The 16,476-nt window shown below is 36.7% G+C and overlaps 1 protein-coding gene across 1 annotated transcript in view; it reads right to left on the bottom strand.

Annotated features, from left to right (window-relative positions):
- Positions 1-1,206: 1,206 nt before the first annotated feature.
- Positions 1,207-16,476, bottom strand: part of LOC107710406 (probable palmitoyltransferase ZDHHC8) — a 25,453-nt gene continuing 10,183 nt past the window's right edge. Inside the window, exons 2-10 of the mRNA XM_016515171.1 lie at positions 16,362-16,476; positions 14,492-14,649; positions 13,410-13,582; positions 12,133-12,235; positions 11,968-12,059; positions 10,870-10,969; positions 9,051-9,159; positions 8,859-8,968; positions 1,207-2,074 (exon numbers count right to left, since the gene is read on the bottom strand). The exon at positions 16,362-16,476 is cut by the window's right edge and continues 7 nt beyond it. Of these exons, the coding sequence (XP_016370657.1) occupies positions 1,274-2,074; positions 8,859-8,968; positions 9,051-9,159; positions 10,870-10,969; positions 11,968-12,059; positions 12,133-12,235; positions 13,410-13,582; positions 14,492-14,649; positions 16,362-16,476 (1,761 nt within the window). The 3' untranslated portion in view covers positions 1,207-1,273. The remainder of the gene's footprint in view (positions 2,075-8,858; positions 8,969-9,050; positions 9,160-10,869; positions 10,970-11,967; positions 12,060-12,132; positions 12,236-13,409; positions 13,583-14,491; positions 14,650-16,361) is intronic.

Raw genomic sequence — 16,476 nt, 5'->3', positions numbered from 1 at the left:
TATCTTTATATTAATGCCATGCCATTTTTTTTTTTTTTTTTGGTGAAAACCATTCTTGAGTTATTAAAATAAAATAAAAAAAGAAACTAAAAGTATTTAAAACCCATTTTTCTGGCTCATAGAATATAATATATATCTGTTATATATTCCTTTAAATATTTAAAAAATAAAAAAATTGAATAATTATTTTAGTATTATTGATATGCTATTATAGTTTTTGTTATTATTTTGAATTAATTTTATTTTTATATTTTGTTTTTACTTTAATTTTAGTAATTATGTCGCCGTTTTGTTATTGTTTTTAAATATGTATATAATTTACTTCGTTTTAGTTATTTATAAACTAAATTAAAATGAGAAATGTCGCCTTGGCAACTAGCTGAAATTAAATAAGTATTTTTTATATATATTTTATTTTATTTCAGTTCATGCTTATTTTATTTCAAGTAACAAAAAATATTTTTGATGGTTTTAGTTTTAGTTATTTATAAACTAAATGAAAATGAGAAATGTTGCCTTGGCAACTAGCTGAAATTAAATAAGTAATATATTTTATTTCAGTTCATGTTTATTTTATTTCAAGTAACAAAAATGTTTTTGATGGCTTTAGTTGACCGTAATAAACCTCTCAGCATCTCTACAGGGTTCCCAACACCTTCTGACCAAAAAATAGACCAATTTAAATTTCCCAGTCTAGATGATCACTCTTAAAGCCATAGTTCACCCAAAAATGAAACCTGTCATAATTTACTCTGCCTCATGTTGTTTGTTCCAAACCTGTATGAGTTTCTTTCAGCTGTTAACCAAAAACTGACACATTCTTCAAAATATCTTTCATTTTTAGGTGAAATATCCCTTTAAAATTCCTGATATTTCCAGGTTTTCCGTGACATCTCTAAACAGACGCTCTCATCAGGTCCAAACCTGTATGAGTTTCTTTCAGCTGTTAACCAAAAACTGACACATTCTTCAAAATATCTTTCATTTTTAGGTGAACTATCCCTTTAAAATTCCTGATATTTCCAAAGGGCGTGGCCACTTGAGTGACAGGTGGATTGTCGCTGCTGTCACTGGCGTCGAGCTAGGTGGGCGTGGCTTCAGAAACCAGCTCCCGCCTTTTTGCCCATTTTTGATTATCTGGGAGTGACGCGCGGTGATGCGCTGCCAAGATGGCGACGGCCGCCCACTTTGAACTTCAAAAACGCTCTTCAGAAAACTACGGGTGACGTCATGGACACTACGTCCATGTTTTTATACAGTCTATGATCAGGACTCATAGTTCCGGTTCGGGTCTTTCTCCTCTGATGTAAGCCAGTGCTTTCTGAGGCCCGTAGGAGGAGGTGGGAAGCGGAGCAGGGAGCGTGGATGGAGCGAGCTGTGACTGTCGGTCCAGAGATTGATAGATAGAGGGCGATAGAGAGCGGTTAAAGTGCAGCGGCGAGCTGGCGGTCCGAGGCGCGCGGGTGAGCGAGGAAGACGAGGAGGAGGACAGATGCGAGCGGCTCCCGTATCCATACGCCGCGCTGCTCAGGAGGAACTCCCTCGAGCCGTACGCCGGAGGAGTCGGACCACGAGACGACGACAGCCCGCGGAAATCCTGCGGCAGGCTGCGTCTGCTGGGAGTGTCGTAGATGCCGCCGTCCTGCACGGGTTTGTCCTTGTCGTCGGGCTCGCGGCGCTCCTGGATGGAGCTCATGAGCGGTTTGGGAAGGCTGTCGTAGCGGACGGGCGACGGCTCGCGGTTGATGTGCATGAACACTGGGCTGCAGTTGCGCGCCGGAAGCCGCTGCATGTCAACGGAGCCGCGGGACAGACCCGGATCCATGGGTAGGAACGCCGGCTGGACGCCCGCGGGATGCAGCAGGCTGTCGTAGGACAGGCTCCCCGTCGGGCCGCTGAGGACGCTTTGGCTCGCGTGTGGGATTTCGGCGCGCTGGGATCCGCGGCGGCTGGAGTGTTTGAGACTCAGCGAGCGTGAGTTCAGAGTCAGAGCGTTTGCGTGATTCTCGGGCTGCAGCAGACTGGGTTCAGACGCGTGTTCCTGAGGAACCAACGGAGAAATCCTCGACCCCATCTACATCGACAGACAGAGGAACATCTAGGAGAACGTGCAGCCAGTTTCCAGGAAAACATCCAAAGCAAGTCAATTTATTTAAAAAACGTCCAAAGCAAGTCAATTTATTTAAAGCTTTTCACAATCGTTTCAAAGCAGCTTTACAGAAAGTCATACTGTTATGTCTATAACGCATAGTGCTTTACCATAGAGCGGTTTTAGTGCTGGGTGATATAACAATATCTAACGATGACACGAGTGATCCTCCAGATTTACATCTAGCTATATTGTGCTTATATATATTGTGCTTATAGTGTTGTCGAGCACATGTTTCGCTGAATTAAGAGATTTAAATGTTAGTCGTTTCATTTGATTTCGTTTGAAACATCAGTCGGTTTCATCCTATTAAGACATTTAAACATTTGTTGTTTTTGTTTTATTACTAGATTTAATCGTTGGTCGGTTTCGTTAGATTACGAGATTTAAGCGTCGGTCGGTTTCGTTCAATTAAGAGATTTAAACACCAGTTGGTTTCATTTTATGAAGACATTTAAGCATCGGTCGGTTTCGTTCTATTACGAGATTTAATCGTCGGTCGGTTTCGGACGCTTTGGCTCGCGTGTGGGATTTCGGCGCGCTGGGATCCGCGGCGGCTGGAGTGTTTGAGACTCAGCGAGCGTGAGTTCAGAGTCAGAGCGTTTGCGTGATTCTCGGGCTGCAGCAGACTGGGTTCAGACGCGTGTTCCTGAGGAACCAACGGAGAAATCCTCGACCCCATCTACATCGACAGACAGAGGAACATCTAGGAGAACGTGCAGCCAGTTTCCAGGAAAACATCCAAAGCAAGTCAATTTATTTAAAGCTTTTCACAATCGTTTCAAAGCAGCTTTACAGAAAGTCATACTGTTATGTCTATAACGCATAGTGCTGGGTGATATAACAATATCTAACGATGACACGAGTGATCCTCCAGATTTACATCTAGCTATATTGTGCTTATATATATTGTGCTTATAGTGTTGTCGAGCACATGTTTCGCTGAATTAAGAGATTTAAATGTTAGTCGTTTCATTTGATTTCGTTTGAAACATCAGTCGGTTTCATCCTATTAAGACATTTAAACATTTGTTGTTTTTGTTTTATTACTAGATTTAATCGTTGGTCGGTTTCATCCTATTACGAGATTTAATCGTCGGTCGGTTTCGTTCTATTACGAGATTTAAGGATCGGTCGGTTTCGTTCAATTACAAGATTTAAGCACCAGTCGGTTTCGTTCTATTACGAGAAAGAGATTTAATCGTCTGTCGGTTTCGTTCTATTACAAGATTTAAGCGTGGGTCGGTTTTGTTTTATTACGAGATTTAAACGTCGGTCGGTTTCGTTCTATTACAAGATTTAAGCATCGGTCGGTTTCGTTCTATTAAGAGATTTAATCGTCTGTCGGTTTCGTTCTATTACAAGATTTAAGCACCAGTCGGTTTCGTTCTATTAAGAGATTTAAGCGTCGGTCGGTTTCGTTCTATTACGAGATTTAAACACCAGTTGGTTTCATTTGATGAAGACATTTAAGCATCGGTCGGTTTTGTTTTATTACGAGATTTAAACGTCGGTCGGTTTCATCCTATTACAAGATTTAAACACCAGTTGGTTTCATTTGATGAAGACATTTAAGTCGGTTTCGTTCTATTAAGAGATTTAATCGTCTGTCGGTTTCGTTCTATTACAAGATTTAAGCGTCGGTCGGTTTTGTTTTATTACGAGATTTAAGCATCGGTCGGTTTCGTTCTATTACGAGATTTAAACACCAGTTGGTTTCATTTGATGAAGACATTTAAACATGGGTCGGTTTCATGTTTTATTACGAGATTTAAACGTCGGTCGGTTTCGTTCTATTACGAGATTTAATCGTCGGTCGGTTTCGTTCTATTACAAGATTTAAGCGTCGGTCGGTTTTGTTTTATTACGAGATTTAAGCATCGGTCGGTTTCGTTCTATTACGAGATTTAATCGTCGGTCGGTTTCGTTCTATTACAAGATTTAAGCGTCGGTCGGTTTTGTTTTATTACGAGATTTAAGCATCGGTCGGTTTCGTTCTATTACGAGATTTAATCGTCGGTCGGTTTCGTTCTATTACAAGATTTAAGCGTCGGTCGGTTTCGTTCTATTACGAGATTTAAACACCAGTTGGTTTCATTTGATGAAGACATTTAAACATGGGTCGTCGGTCGGTTTCGTTCTATTACAAGATTTAAGCGTCGGTCGGTTTTGTTTTATTACGAGATTTAAGCATCGGTCGGTTTCGTTCTATTACGAGATTTAATCGTCGGTCGGTTTCGTTCTATTACAAGATTTAAGCGTCGGTCGGTTTTGTTTTATTACGAGATTTAAGCATCGGTCGGTTTCGTTCTATTACGAGATTTAATCGTCGGTCGGTTTCGTTCTATTACAAGATTTAAGCGTCGGTCGGTTTTGTTTTATTACGAGATTTAAGCATCGGTCGGTTTCGTTCTATTACGAGATTTAATCGTCGGTCGGTTTCGTTCTATTACAAGATTTAAGCGTCGGTCGGTTTTGTTTTATTACGAGATTTAAGCATCGGTCGGTTTCGTTCTATTACGAGATTTAATCGTCGGTCGGTTTCGTTCTATTACAAGATTTAAGCGTCGGTCGGTTTTGTTTTATTACGAGATTTAAGCATCGGTCGGTTTCGTTCTATTACGAGATTTAATCGTCGGTCGGTTTCGTTCTATTACAAGATTTAAGCGTCGGTCGGTTTTGTTTTATTACGAGATTTAAGCATCGGTCGGTTTCGTTCTATTACGAGATTTAATCGTCGGTCGGTTTCGTTCTATTACAAGATTTAAGCGTCGGTCGGTTTTGTTTTATTACGAGATTTAAGCATCGGTCGGTTTCGTTCTATTACGAGATTTAATCGTCGGTCGGTTTCGTTCTATTACAAGATTTAAGCGTCGGTCGGTTTTGTTTTATTACGAGATTTAAGCATCGGTCGGTTTCGTTCTATTACGAGATTTAATCGTCGGTCGGTTTCGTTCTATTACAAGATTTAAGCGTCGGTCGGTTTTGTTTTATTACGAGATTTAAGCATCGGTCGGTTTCGTTCTATTACGAGATTTAATCGTCGGTCGGTTTCGTTCTATTACAAGATTTAAGCGTCGGTCGGTTTTGTTTTATTACGAGATTTAAGCATCGGTCGGTTTCGTTCTATTACGAGATTTAATCGTCGGTCGGTTTCGTTCTATTACAAGATTTAAGCGTCGGTCGGTTTTGTTTTATTACGAGATTTAAGCATCGGTCGGTTTCGTTCTATTACGAGATTTAATCGTCGGTCGGTTTCGTTCTATTACAAGATTTAAGCGTCGGTCGGTTTTGTTTTATTACGAGATTTAAGCATCGGTCGGTTTCGTTCTATTACGAGATTTAATCGTCGGTCGGTTTCGTTCTATTACAAGATTTAAGCGTCGGTCGGTTTTGTTTTATTACGAGATTTAAGCATCGGTCGGTTTCGTTCTATTACGAGATTTAATCGTCGGTCGGTTTCGTTCTATTACAAGATTTAAGCGTCGGTCGGTTTTGTTTTATTACGAGATTTAAGCATCGGTCGGTTTCGTTCTATTACGAGATTTAATCGTCGGTCGGTTTCGTTCTATTACAAGATTTAAGCGTCGGTCGGTTTTGTTTTATTACGAGATTTAAGCATCGGTCGGTTTCGTTCTATTACGAGATTTAATCGTCGGTCGGTTTCGTTCTATTACAAGATTTAAGCGTCGGTCGGTTTTGTTTTATTACGAGATTTAAGCATCGGTCGGTTTCGTTCTATTACGAGATTTAATCGTCGGTCGGTTTCGTTCTATTACAAGATTTAAGCGTCGGTCGGTTTTGTTTTATTACGAGATTTAAGCATCGGTCGGTTTCGTTCTATTACGAGATTTAATCGTCGGTCGGTTTCGTTCTATTACAAGATTTAAGCGTCGGTCGGTTTTGTTTTATTACGAGATTTAAGCATCGGTCGGTTTCGTTCTATTACGAGATTTAATCGTCGGTCGGTTTCGTTCTATTACAAGATTTAAGCGTCGGTCGGTTTTGTTTTATTACGAGATTTAAGCATCGGTCGGTTTCGTTCTATTACGAGATTTAATCGTCGGTCGGTTTCGTTCTATTACAAGATTTAAGCGTCGGTCGGTTTTGTTTTATTACGAGATTTAAGCATCGGTCGGTTTCGTTCTATTACGAGATTTAATCGTCGGTCGGTTTCGTTCTATTACAAGATTTAAGCGTCGGTCGGTTTTGTTTTATTACGAGATTTAAGCATCGGTCGGTTTCGTTCTATTACGAGATTTAATCGTCGGTCGGTTTCGTTCTATTACAAGATTTAAGCGTCGGTCGGTTTTGTTTTATTACGAGATTTAAGCATCGGTCGGTTTCGTTCTATTACGAGATTTAATCGTCGGTCGGTTTCGTTCTATTACAAGATTTAAGCGTCGGTCGGTTTTGTTTTATTACGAGATTTAAGCATCGGTCGGTTTCGTTCTATTACGAGATTTAATCGTCGGTCGGTTTCGTTCTATTACAAGATTTAAGCGTCGGTCGGTTTTGTTTTATTACGAGATTTAAGCATCGGTCGGTTTCGTTCTATTACGAGATTTAATCGTCGGTCGGTTTCGTTCTATTACAAGATTTAAGCGTCGGTCGGTTTTGTTTTATTACGAGATTTAAGCATCGGTCGGTTTCGTTCTATTACGAGATTTAATCGTCGGTCGGTTTCGTTCTATTACAAGATTTAAGCGTCGGTCGGTTTTGTTTTATTACGAGATTTAAGCATCGGTCGGTTTCGTTCTATTACGAGATTTAATCGTCGGTCGGTTTCGTTCTATTACAAGATTTAAGCGTCGGTCGGTTTTGTTTTATTACGAGATTTAAGCATCGGTCGGTTTCGTTCTATTACGAGATTTAATCGTCGGTCGGTTTCGTTCTATTACAAGATTTAAGCGTCGGTCGGTTTTGTTTTATTACGAGATTTAAGCATCGGTCGGTTTCGTTCTATTACGAGATTTAATCGTCGGTCGGTTTCGTTCTATTACAAGATTTAAGCGTCGGTCGGTTTTGTTTTATTACGAGATTTAAGCATCGGTCGGTTTCGTTCTATTACGAGATTTAATCGTCGGTCGGTTTCGTTCTATTACAAGATTTAAGCGTCGGTCGGTTTTGTTTTATTACGAGATTTAAGCATCGGTCGGTTTCGTTCTATTACGAGATTTAATCGTCGGTCGGTTTCGTTCTATTACAAGATTTAAGCGTCGGTCGGTTTTGTTTTATTACGAGATTTAAGCATCGGTCGGTTTCGTTCTATTACGAGATTTAATCGTCGGTCGGTTTCGTTCTATTACAAGATTTAAGCGTCGGTCGGTTTTGTTTTATTACGAGATTTAAGCATCGGTCGGTTTCGTTCTATTACGAGATTTAATCGTCGGTCGGTTTCGTTCTATTACAAGATTTAAGCGTCGGTCGGTTTCGTTCTATTACGAGATTTAAACACCAGTTGGTTTCATTTGATGAAGACATTTAAACATGGGTCGGTTTCGTTTTATTACGAGATTTAAACACCAGTCGGTTTCGTTCAATTAAGAGATTTAAACACCAGTTGGTTTCATTTGATGAAGACATTTAAACATGGGTCGGTTTTGTTTTATTATGAGATTTAAACGTCGGTCGGTTTCGTTCTATTACGAGATTTAAGCACCAGTCGGTTTCGTTCAATTACGAAATTTAAGCATACAAGATTTAAGCGTCGGTCGGTTTTGTTTTATTACGAGATTTAAGCATCGGTCGGTTTCGTTCTATTACGAGATTTAATCGTCGGTCGGTTTCGTTCTATTACAAGATTTAAGCGTCGGTCGGTTTTGTTTTATTACGAGATTTAAGCATCGGTCGGTTTCGTTCTATTACGAGATTTAATCGTCGGTCGGTTTCGTTCTATTACAAGATTTAAGCGTCGGTCGGTTTTGTTTTATTACGAGATTTAAGCATCGGTCGGTTTCATCCTATTACAAGATTTAAGCACCAGTCGGTTTCGTTCTATTAAGAGATTTAATTGTCGGTCGGTTTCGTTCTATTAAGAGATTTAAGCATCGGTCGGTTTCGTTCTATTAAGAGATTTAAGCATCGGTCGGTTTCATCCTATTACGAGATTTAAGCATCGGTCGGTTTCATCCTATTACAAGATTTAAGCACCAGTCGGTTTCGTTCTATTAAGAGATTTAAGCGTCGGTCGGTTTCGTTCTATTACGAGATTTAAACACCAGTTGGTTTCATTTGATGAAGACATTTAAGCATGGGTCGGTTTTGTTTTATTACGAGATTTAAACGTCGGTCGGTTTCATCCTATTACGAGATTTAAACATCGGTTGGTTTCGTTCTATTACGAGATTTAAGCACCAGTCGGTTTCGTTCAATTACGAAATTTAAGCATCGGTCGGTTTCATCCTATTAAGAGATTTAAATGTCGGTCGGTTTTGTTGTAAGCTAGTTATCAAAGAGTCTGATGTGAGTTTAACCTTTTCCAAAAGTAAATAGCAAGCTCTACCTAGTTTTAAACAAGCAGCTGCTAGAAACTCAACACATAGTGCTTTATTCCCCATTGAGCAGCCAGAGGAGATGGTGGCAAGGAAAGAAAAACTCAGGAGAATAAAAACCTTGGGCGAACCCAGGCTACAGCTCTCCTCTGGCCAAACAGTTTCCACAACGTCAGCCCCGTCAAAGGTTACGGAGTGTAAATCTGTCTTCTCACCTGATCTCTGGGAACTTGGTAGAGCACTTTTCCGGGCGACTCTGAGGTCTGGAGTGGATTCATATTGTGTCCTGAAGGCATTAGAGCTAGTCTGGACTGGAGCAAACTCTCTGTTAGAAAACACATACAATAGAGGAGAGATTCAGTGTTTCAGACCGTCCAGAAACATGATTCTGCCACACATCCACCCACCTTCCAACGCTGCCAAATGGTTCTTGAGCAGGACTGGATCTGGTTTCGGGGGCAGCGGAGGGGGACAGGTCAGACGTTTGCTGTCTGGAGCATCTACTTCCTCTAGAGACTGACACAAACACACCAAAATAACACTAAATATCACACAGATATCATTAGAGACATATAATCACTCTCTTACTGTGATTCTGCATGATCGCTGGGGAAGCTACTTTGAAAGTGAACGAACCAGGGTTATTAAACTAAAACTGAAACCATAAAAAACATTTTCGTTACTTGAAATAAAATAAACGTTAACTTATTTTATTTCATTTAGTGCCAAGGCAACATTTCTCATTTTCATTTAGTTTATGCTTGATGTACTAAAATAACTAAAACTAAAACTGAAATAAAAATTAATAAAAATTATAGACATATTTAAAAACAACATAAACATATAAAAATTACTAAAGCACACAACAAAATGACTAAAACTTTAAATAAAATTAACATAAAAGCAGAAAATATTTTAAATAAAATCACATTCAAAATATTAACAATATAATTAACGAACATATTATATTATAATATATTAACAAAAATATCTCAAAGATACTAAAATAACACTTATCAAAGTAAAATATATATATACATTATATACAACATTTCTCATTTTCATTTAGTTTAACTTGATGTACCAAAATATCTATAATTAAAACAAAAATTAATAAAAACTATATAGATTTATATTTAAAAACTCATCAATAACAATGACAAAAACTCAATAAAATGACTAAAACTTTAACTAAAAAATGAAAACAGACATGATAATCAAAAAATGAATGCAAAATATTTATTAAAAAAACTATATCTCAATTATCCTAAAATAACACTGTAGTCAAGCTATGCTTTTGAAAAAGTAGTTTGATATATTACTAAGTAATAAAAGTAGAAGCTATTTAAGCTGTCAAAATCCATTAAATATAATTAATTTTTTCATTCAGAGCAGTATATACTTGTCACCAAAACCTGATGTGTAGTCAAAAACTCATTCAATTAAATAGTTTGCCATAAAAAATGTAAAAAAAAAAAAAAAGAACAAAATGAAGCAATACAGTGGGTACGGAAAGTATTCAGACCCCCTTAAATTTTTCACTCTTTGTTATATTGCAGCCATTTGCTAAAATCATTTAAGTTAATTTTTTGAACTGGAGAGGATCTGCACGGAGGAATGGCAGAGGATCCCCAAATCGAGGTGTGAAAAACTTGTTGCATCTTTCCCAATAAGACTCATGGCTGTATTAGATCAAATGGGTGCTTCTACTAAATACTGAGCATTTTTCAGTTTTTTTTTTTTAATAAATCTGCAAAAATGTCAACAATTCTGTGTTTTTCTGTCAATATGGGGTGCTGTGTGTACATTAATGAGGAAAAAAAATTAACTTAAATGATTTTAGCAAATGGCTGCAATATAACAAAGAGTGAAAAATTTAAGGGGGTCTGAATACTTTCCGTACCCACTGTATGGACTGAATCATTTTGAATCGTTCAAATGACACGATTCCCTAAAATGAATCAGACTCGCTTCAGAGAGAAACCATAAAATCTGTTTAAAAATATTTACTGGATCGCTCCTGGATTAAAACATATATTAACATTATGCTGAAAACATTCTAAAACGAATCTTTAGGCTTCAGTATCTTCAGTATCTATATAACTGAGTGGGTTTATAAAGCACAGCTGAAGGTTAATGATGCTGAACGCAGGTCAGGTTTGATGTTTGATTCATTTATTCACAGCCTTGATGCACCACAAATGAAGTATTTATGGGCATAAGTACCTTGTCCGGGAGTATTTGAGGGCTCAGTTTGTGGGACTCTGGCTGATGGAAAGGAGGCTGAATGCGAAGCGGCAATCTGTCACGGAGTTTCTCAGTGTACCTGATGTTTAAAGAGCAAAATCAACGTTAAAAATGAACATTCTGTCTTCATTTACTCACCCTGCATGCTGTTAATCAGCAAGAACTAGTTTTGGCGTCCTTGATGTTTGAGTCACAAGAAAATGCGAGAAGAATATAATACAAAATGTATGACTTCTCCCAAATGCATAAATTATGATACCTTTCGGGTATTTTATATCATATTTAAAGCTTGAGAGTTGTAACTACGAGCTTGAGTTCTTCAGAAAAAAAATTACAGATTTTTTTTTTTTATGATATAATGGTCAAAGTCATGAAGAGATTATATGTTGTATATATTAATATAAAAAAATTTACCTATGCAAAATTTGTATTCAAAGTGCATTAAAATGAGGTGCTAAATAATGAATAAAAATTATATATATATATATATATATATATGTACACACACGCACACACACAGTATAATTTTTAGTAATATTGTCTTTTTGTAATTTTTATGTAACTATTTAGGTTTAACTTTTAGTTTCTAGTTTATACATGTATATATGTTATACATGTATATATTGCTTAGCACTTTATTTTAACACAATGTTATTGTTTTTTGTTTATATTGCATATTTCTTTTTCTCGTCCTTGTTTTGTGTGTAATGGCAACATTGTATGGAAACCCAATCACTTTAAATGGTTAAAAATGAACATCTGTCTTCATTTACTCTCTCTGCATGCACAACAACTCGGTTTGGCATCCATGATGTTTGATTTGCCAAGAAAATGCATGAATAACATGATAAAATGTACACCTTTGAATAAAAGCATCTTCTAAAGGCATACATTATTGTTGCATGGAACTTCTGAATTTCTCGTTCATTTTCAGGTGTCTTCTGTCGCATTTAAAGCTTGAGAGACGTCGTATGAGCTACTGTTGCAACTAAAATGTATCTTTTTGTGTTCCATAGAAATGATAACAGCACGACAGGATTTAGATTTTTCATGTAAGGGATTGTTTTGCACGCTCACCTCGGCGTGATGGGACTGAAGAGCACAAACTGCACGTTCTGACAGCAGCCGCGCGAGAACGGATTCACTCCTCCCTGGAACTTCCCCGTCACCTGTCACATCACGTAACGATGAAGTTCAGTCTCCAGCAGAATCTGATCTGATGCAGGGCAGACATGAGCTTACCTGTTCGTTTGTGGTGCGTCCTCTCGCCACCAGCATCAGATGAAAACAGGACAGACCCAAGACGGGAATGAAGAACAGAGCCGAGACACTCATGACCGCCAGCCTTTAAAACACACCGTCAAGGTACTCTTCACTGCTTTCTGTACACATCATCTGATCTGTGTGCCGTTTCAGGCGTTCAGATGTTATTATCATTACATCTAAATTATTGCAACCATTTCTGTTAACTGAAACAAGCACAATACTAAAACAGAAAGAATTAAACCTAAACAATAATACATGCATATAACAAAATTACTAAAAAGTAAACTAAAACTGAAATAAAAAAAGAATCCTAAAGTGTCTGTAGTATATATATATATATACATATACATATATATATATATATATATACCTGTATATATATAAAAAAAATAACAAAATCACATAACAAGAATTGGTAACACTTTACAATAAAGTTCATTACTTTAGTTAACATGAACTAAGCATGAACAATATTTCTGCAGCATTTATTGACGTTTACTAATGCATTATTAAAATCAAATGTTGTGCTTGTTAACATTAGTTAATGTGAATTAACATGAACTAACAGTGAATGACTGTATTTTCATTAACTAACATTAACAAATATTAATAAATACTGTAATAAATGTATTGTTCATTGTTTGTTAATGCATTAATGAACTAATTGAATCTTATTGTGAAGTGTTACCGAAAAATTTTTACTAAAATTGAACTAAAAATAATTTAATCCTTAGTAGTAATATACAAGAATTAATAAAAATCAAACTAAAACACTAAAACTGAAATAAAAATAAATTAAACTTAAATAATAATATATAAAATGATAATACAAATGACAAAAGTGTGTACCAAAATTACTAATAATTGAACTAATACCGAAAACAAAAACTAAAAATTAAAAAAATTAACCTAAATAGTAATATATAAAAAAAAAATTTAATGAGAATTATTTTTTTTTAATTTAAAAATAATAATAATAATACAAATGTCGGCTAAAAGCATGAAAAAAGGCCAAAAAACAAACAAACAAATAAAATCTAATTCAATATATTAGTAAAATACTAAAACAACACCGATAAGTGAAACACTGATGCTTCCAGAACACTGATGTGTTTTGTTTGAGCGGCCCGGACTCAACCAATCACGTGAGTCTGGGGCGGGACTATCTGTCTGACTGACCAATGGCAGACCCGGCAGTATGTTTGTGTCATTGTTTTGTGTTTCCATGCCACAGTCATGGAGCTGAAGGATACGTGACCGCGGCGTGCAGTTCCCACAGGTTCTCCGGATGATCCAGAACATACAGGAGACCGCCGGAAAACACCCCCACCATGTGAAGAGTCAGAGACAGCAGGAAGAGGAAGAAGAAGCGATAGTTGCGTCGCCCGATGCAGTTGTTCACCCAGGGACAGTGATGGTCAAAGTCCTGAAGAGATTACAGATATTAGTGCTGGCAATCCATTAAAACAACTAATTAATCATACATTTTTCTGTTTTTAATCTGATTAATTGCGTCATAATTTCACATTGAATCTCCAAATTAATGTAGAAACAACATAAAGATGGTATATTTTAAATATGTGTTTAATGGCATCTTTAGTAGCCTATTATTAATGAAGGCCAGTATCATTGATACCAACACTGCTACTGATTAATTCATTATAGCCACTCAGCATTACAGTATAACTGAAAGCCAATTAACATTTAATAAGCTTTGAAAAATAGTGAACTTAAAACGATCTTCACATAAACTAAACTGTATATGCATAAACTATCCAGCTATTTTTCCCGTAAGAGCGGCGCGGCCATTTGTAAATTTTTAGCTATTTTTAGCTGTACAAAACAGCTCGTTTTTCTGCTTGATATTGCAAACTGGTGTTTCTTAACCTTTTATTTTAATATATTATGATAATTATGAACACTCTGGTTCGTAGTCTGAGCGGATAAAGTTGTGTTCGATTTCATCAAAGTAGGCTAAACTGGCTGAGGGCGGAGATATGCTAATTAACTGTCCGTCAGTGGATGTGGGCGGGGCCTGAGCAATATGACGTCATATTGCTTAGAAAATCTTGATTATTGAGACTTTAGGTTTTTTGGGGGTTAATAAAAAGGAGTGAATGGATTTTTAATAATTGTGAATTTTGCATCAGATGTCCCTTTTAAATATTTGTAATGCGTTAAACTGAAAAAAATAAATGAACGTACAATTAACGTGTTAATTTTGACAGCCCTAATATATACAGTATATATATATATATCTTTTTGTTATTCACTAGTTAGCAGCTTATGTTATTGTTAGTTATTAGTTAGTTAGCAGTTATGGCGTTTGTCTCACCTCCACGCAGTGATCACACACGCTGCAGTGCGAGCAGCGCGGCGGTCGATAGAAGTGACATGACGCGCACCACTTCATGCGCACCTGCACGCCGCGCACCTCCACGTTCTTATAGAGCGGCGCGCGGAAGTCCTCGTCCTTGTCCTCGTCCTCATTAGCTGTGATGAAAACACAGAGCGTTTTACGTTTAACGCGGCGGTGTATGTTTAACGCGTGCGTTTTACGTTTCCGCCGAGGAATAAAAAAATAAGAAGGAAAATTGATACTTTTTATCTCATAATTCTGACAGTCCGAATTGTGAGATATAAACTCACAATTGCAAGTAAAAAATCTGAATTGTGAAATAAAAAGTCACAATTAGCTTTTTAATTGTTTATACCATGGCAGGGAAAAAAATCACAATTAAGAGTTTATATTGTGAGGTATAAACTTGCAATTCTGAAAAAAAGTCAGAATTGTGCTAAGAAGTTAATTATCTTTTTCTTTTTATTTATTTATTTTATTATCTTTTTTTATTCCATTAACTTGCAACTACAAGATATAAACTTGCAATTGTGAGGAAAAAAGTCAGAATTGTGAGATAGCTAGCAACATGCTACAAATGCTAGCCATGTGCTAAACATGTTAGATGTTATTTCTAACATTATATCATGTTAGAAATAAGCTAGCAACATGCTAATCATGTTAACAATGTGCTAAAACATGCTAGAAACGTAAAATTATATTGAAATATGCTAGCAATATGATAAATAATGCTAGTAACAATGTATATCATGTTAGCAACATGATCAAGCATTGTTAGCAATGTGCTAAATCATGCTAGCAGCATGCTAAATCACACTAATCATGCTAACAACATGTTAAAACATGCTAGCAACATGATAATCATGTTAACAATGTGCTAAAACATGCTAGAAACATGTAAAATTATATTGAAATATGCTAGCAATATGATAAATCATGCTAGTAGCAATGTATATCATGTTAGCAACATGATAAAGCATTGTAAGCAATGTGCTAAATCATGCTAGCAGCATGCTAAATCACACTAATCATGTTAACAACATGTTAAAACATGCTAGCAACATGATAATCATGTTAACAATGTGCTAAAACATGCTAACATGATAATCATGTTAGAAACAAGCAAGCAACATGCTAATCATGTTAAATCATATTGAAATATACTAGCATGCCAGCGACAATGTAAATTATGTTAGCAACATGCTAAAACATTGTTAGCAATGTCCTAAATCATGCTAACAGCATGCTAAATCACAGTTATAATGCTAACAATATGTTAAAAGATGTTAGCAACATGATAATCATGGTAATAACATGCTTATCACGCTAAAAATGTGCTAAAACTTGCTAGAAACATGTTAAATCGTATTGAAATATGCTAACAATGTGATAAATAATGCTAGCGACAATGTAAATCATGTTAACAACATGCTAAAACATTGTTAGCAATTTGCTAAATCATGCTAGCAGCATGTTAAATCACAGTAATCATGCTAACAATATGTTAAAAGATGTTAGCAACATGATAATCATGGTAATAACATGCTTATCACGCTAAAAATGTGCTAAAACATTGTTAGCAATTTGCTAAATCATGCTAGCAGCATGTTAAAACATGCTAGCAACGTGTTAAAATTACCTTTTTTTTTCATTCCATGGCAAAAAAAACAAAACAAGACAGAACTGCAAGATGTAAATTAAAAATTCTGAGAAGAAAAGTGTCAGAATTTGAGATTACAGCTGTGATGTGAGAGTTGTGAGTGTTCTGGTTCATGTGCGACTGCAGACTAGTTTCCAGAAGAATCAGCGCTCAGATTGATGCGTTTGTGTGTTTGACTCCACTGACCTCTCGGGAACACGCCGGCATCCATGAACGTCGCCATGATGAAGTTCGCCATCACGAAGAGGAAGACGATCCCGACGCATGACGGGAAAACAGGAGACACGTTCACGACGAGCCA

The sequence above is a fragment of the Sinocyclocheilus rhinocerous genome, unplaced genomic scaffold (genome assembly GCF_001515625.1).
Source record: "Sinocyclocheilus rhinocerous isolate Xijiao unplaced genomic scaffold, SAMN03320098_v1.1 scaffold56, whole genome shotgun sequence".
Taxonomy (NCBI): domain Eukaryota; kingdom Metazoa; phylum Chordata; class Actinopteri; order Cypriniformes; family Cyprinidae; genus Sinocyclocheilus; species Sinocyclocheilus rhinocerous.
Note: the sequence above shows the minus strand (reverse complement) of the source record. Positions and strands in the feature narration are given on the sequence as shown.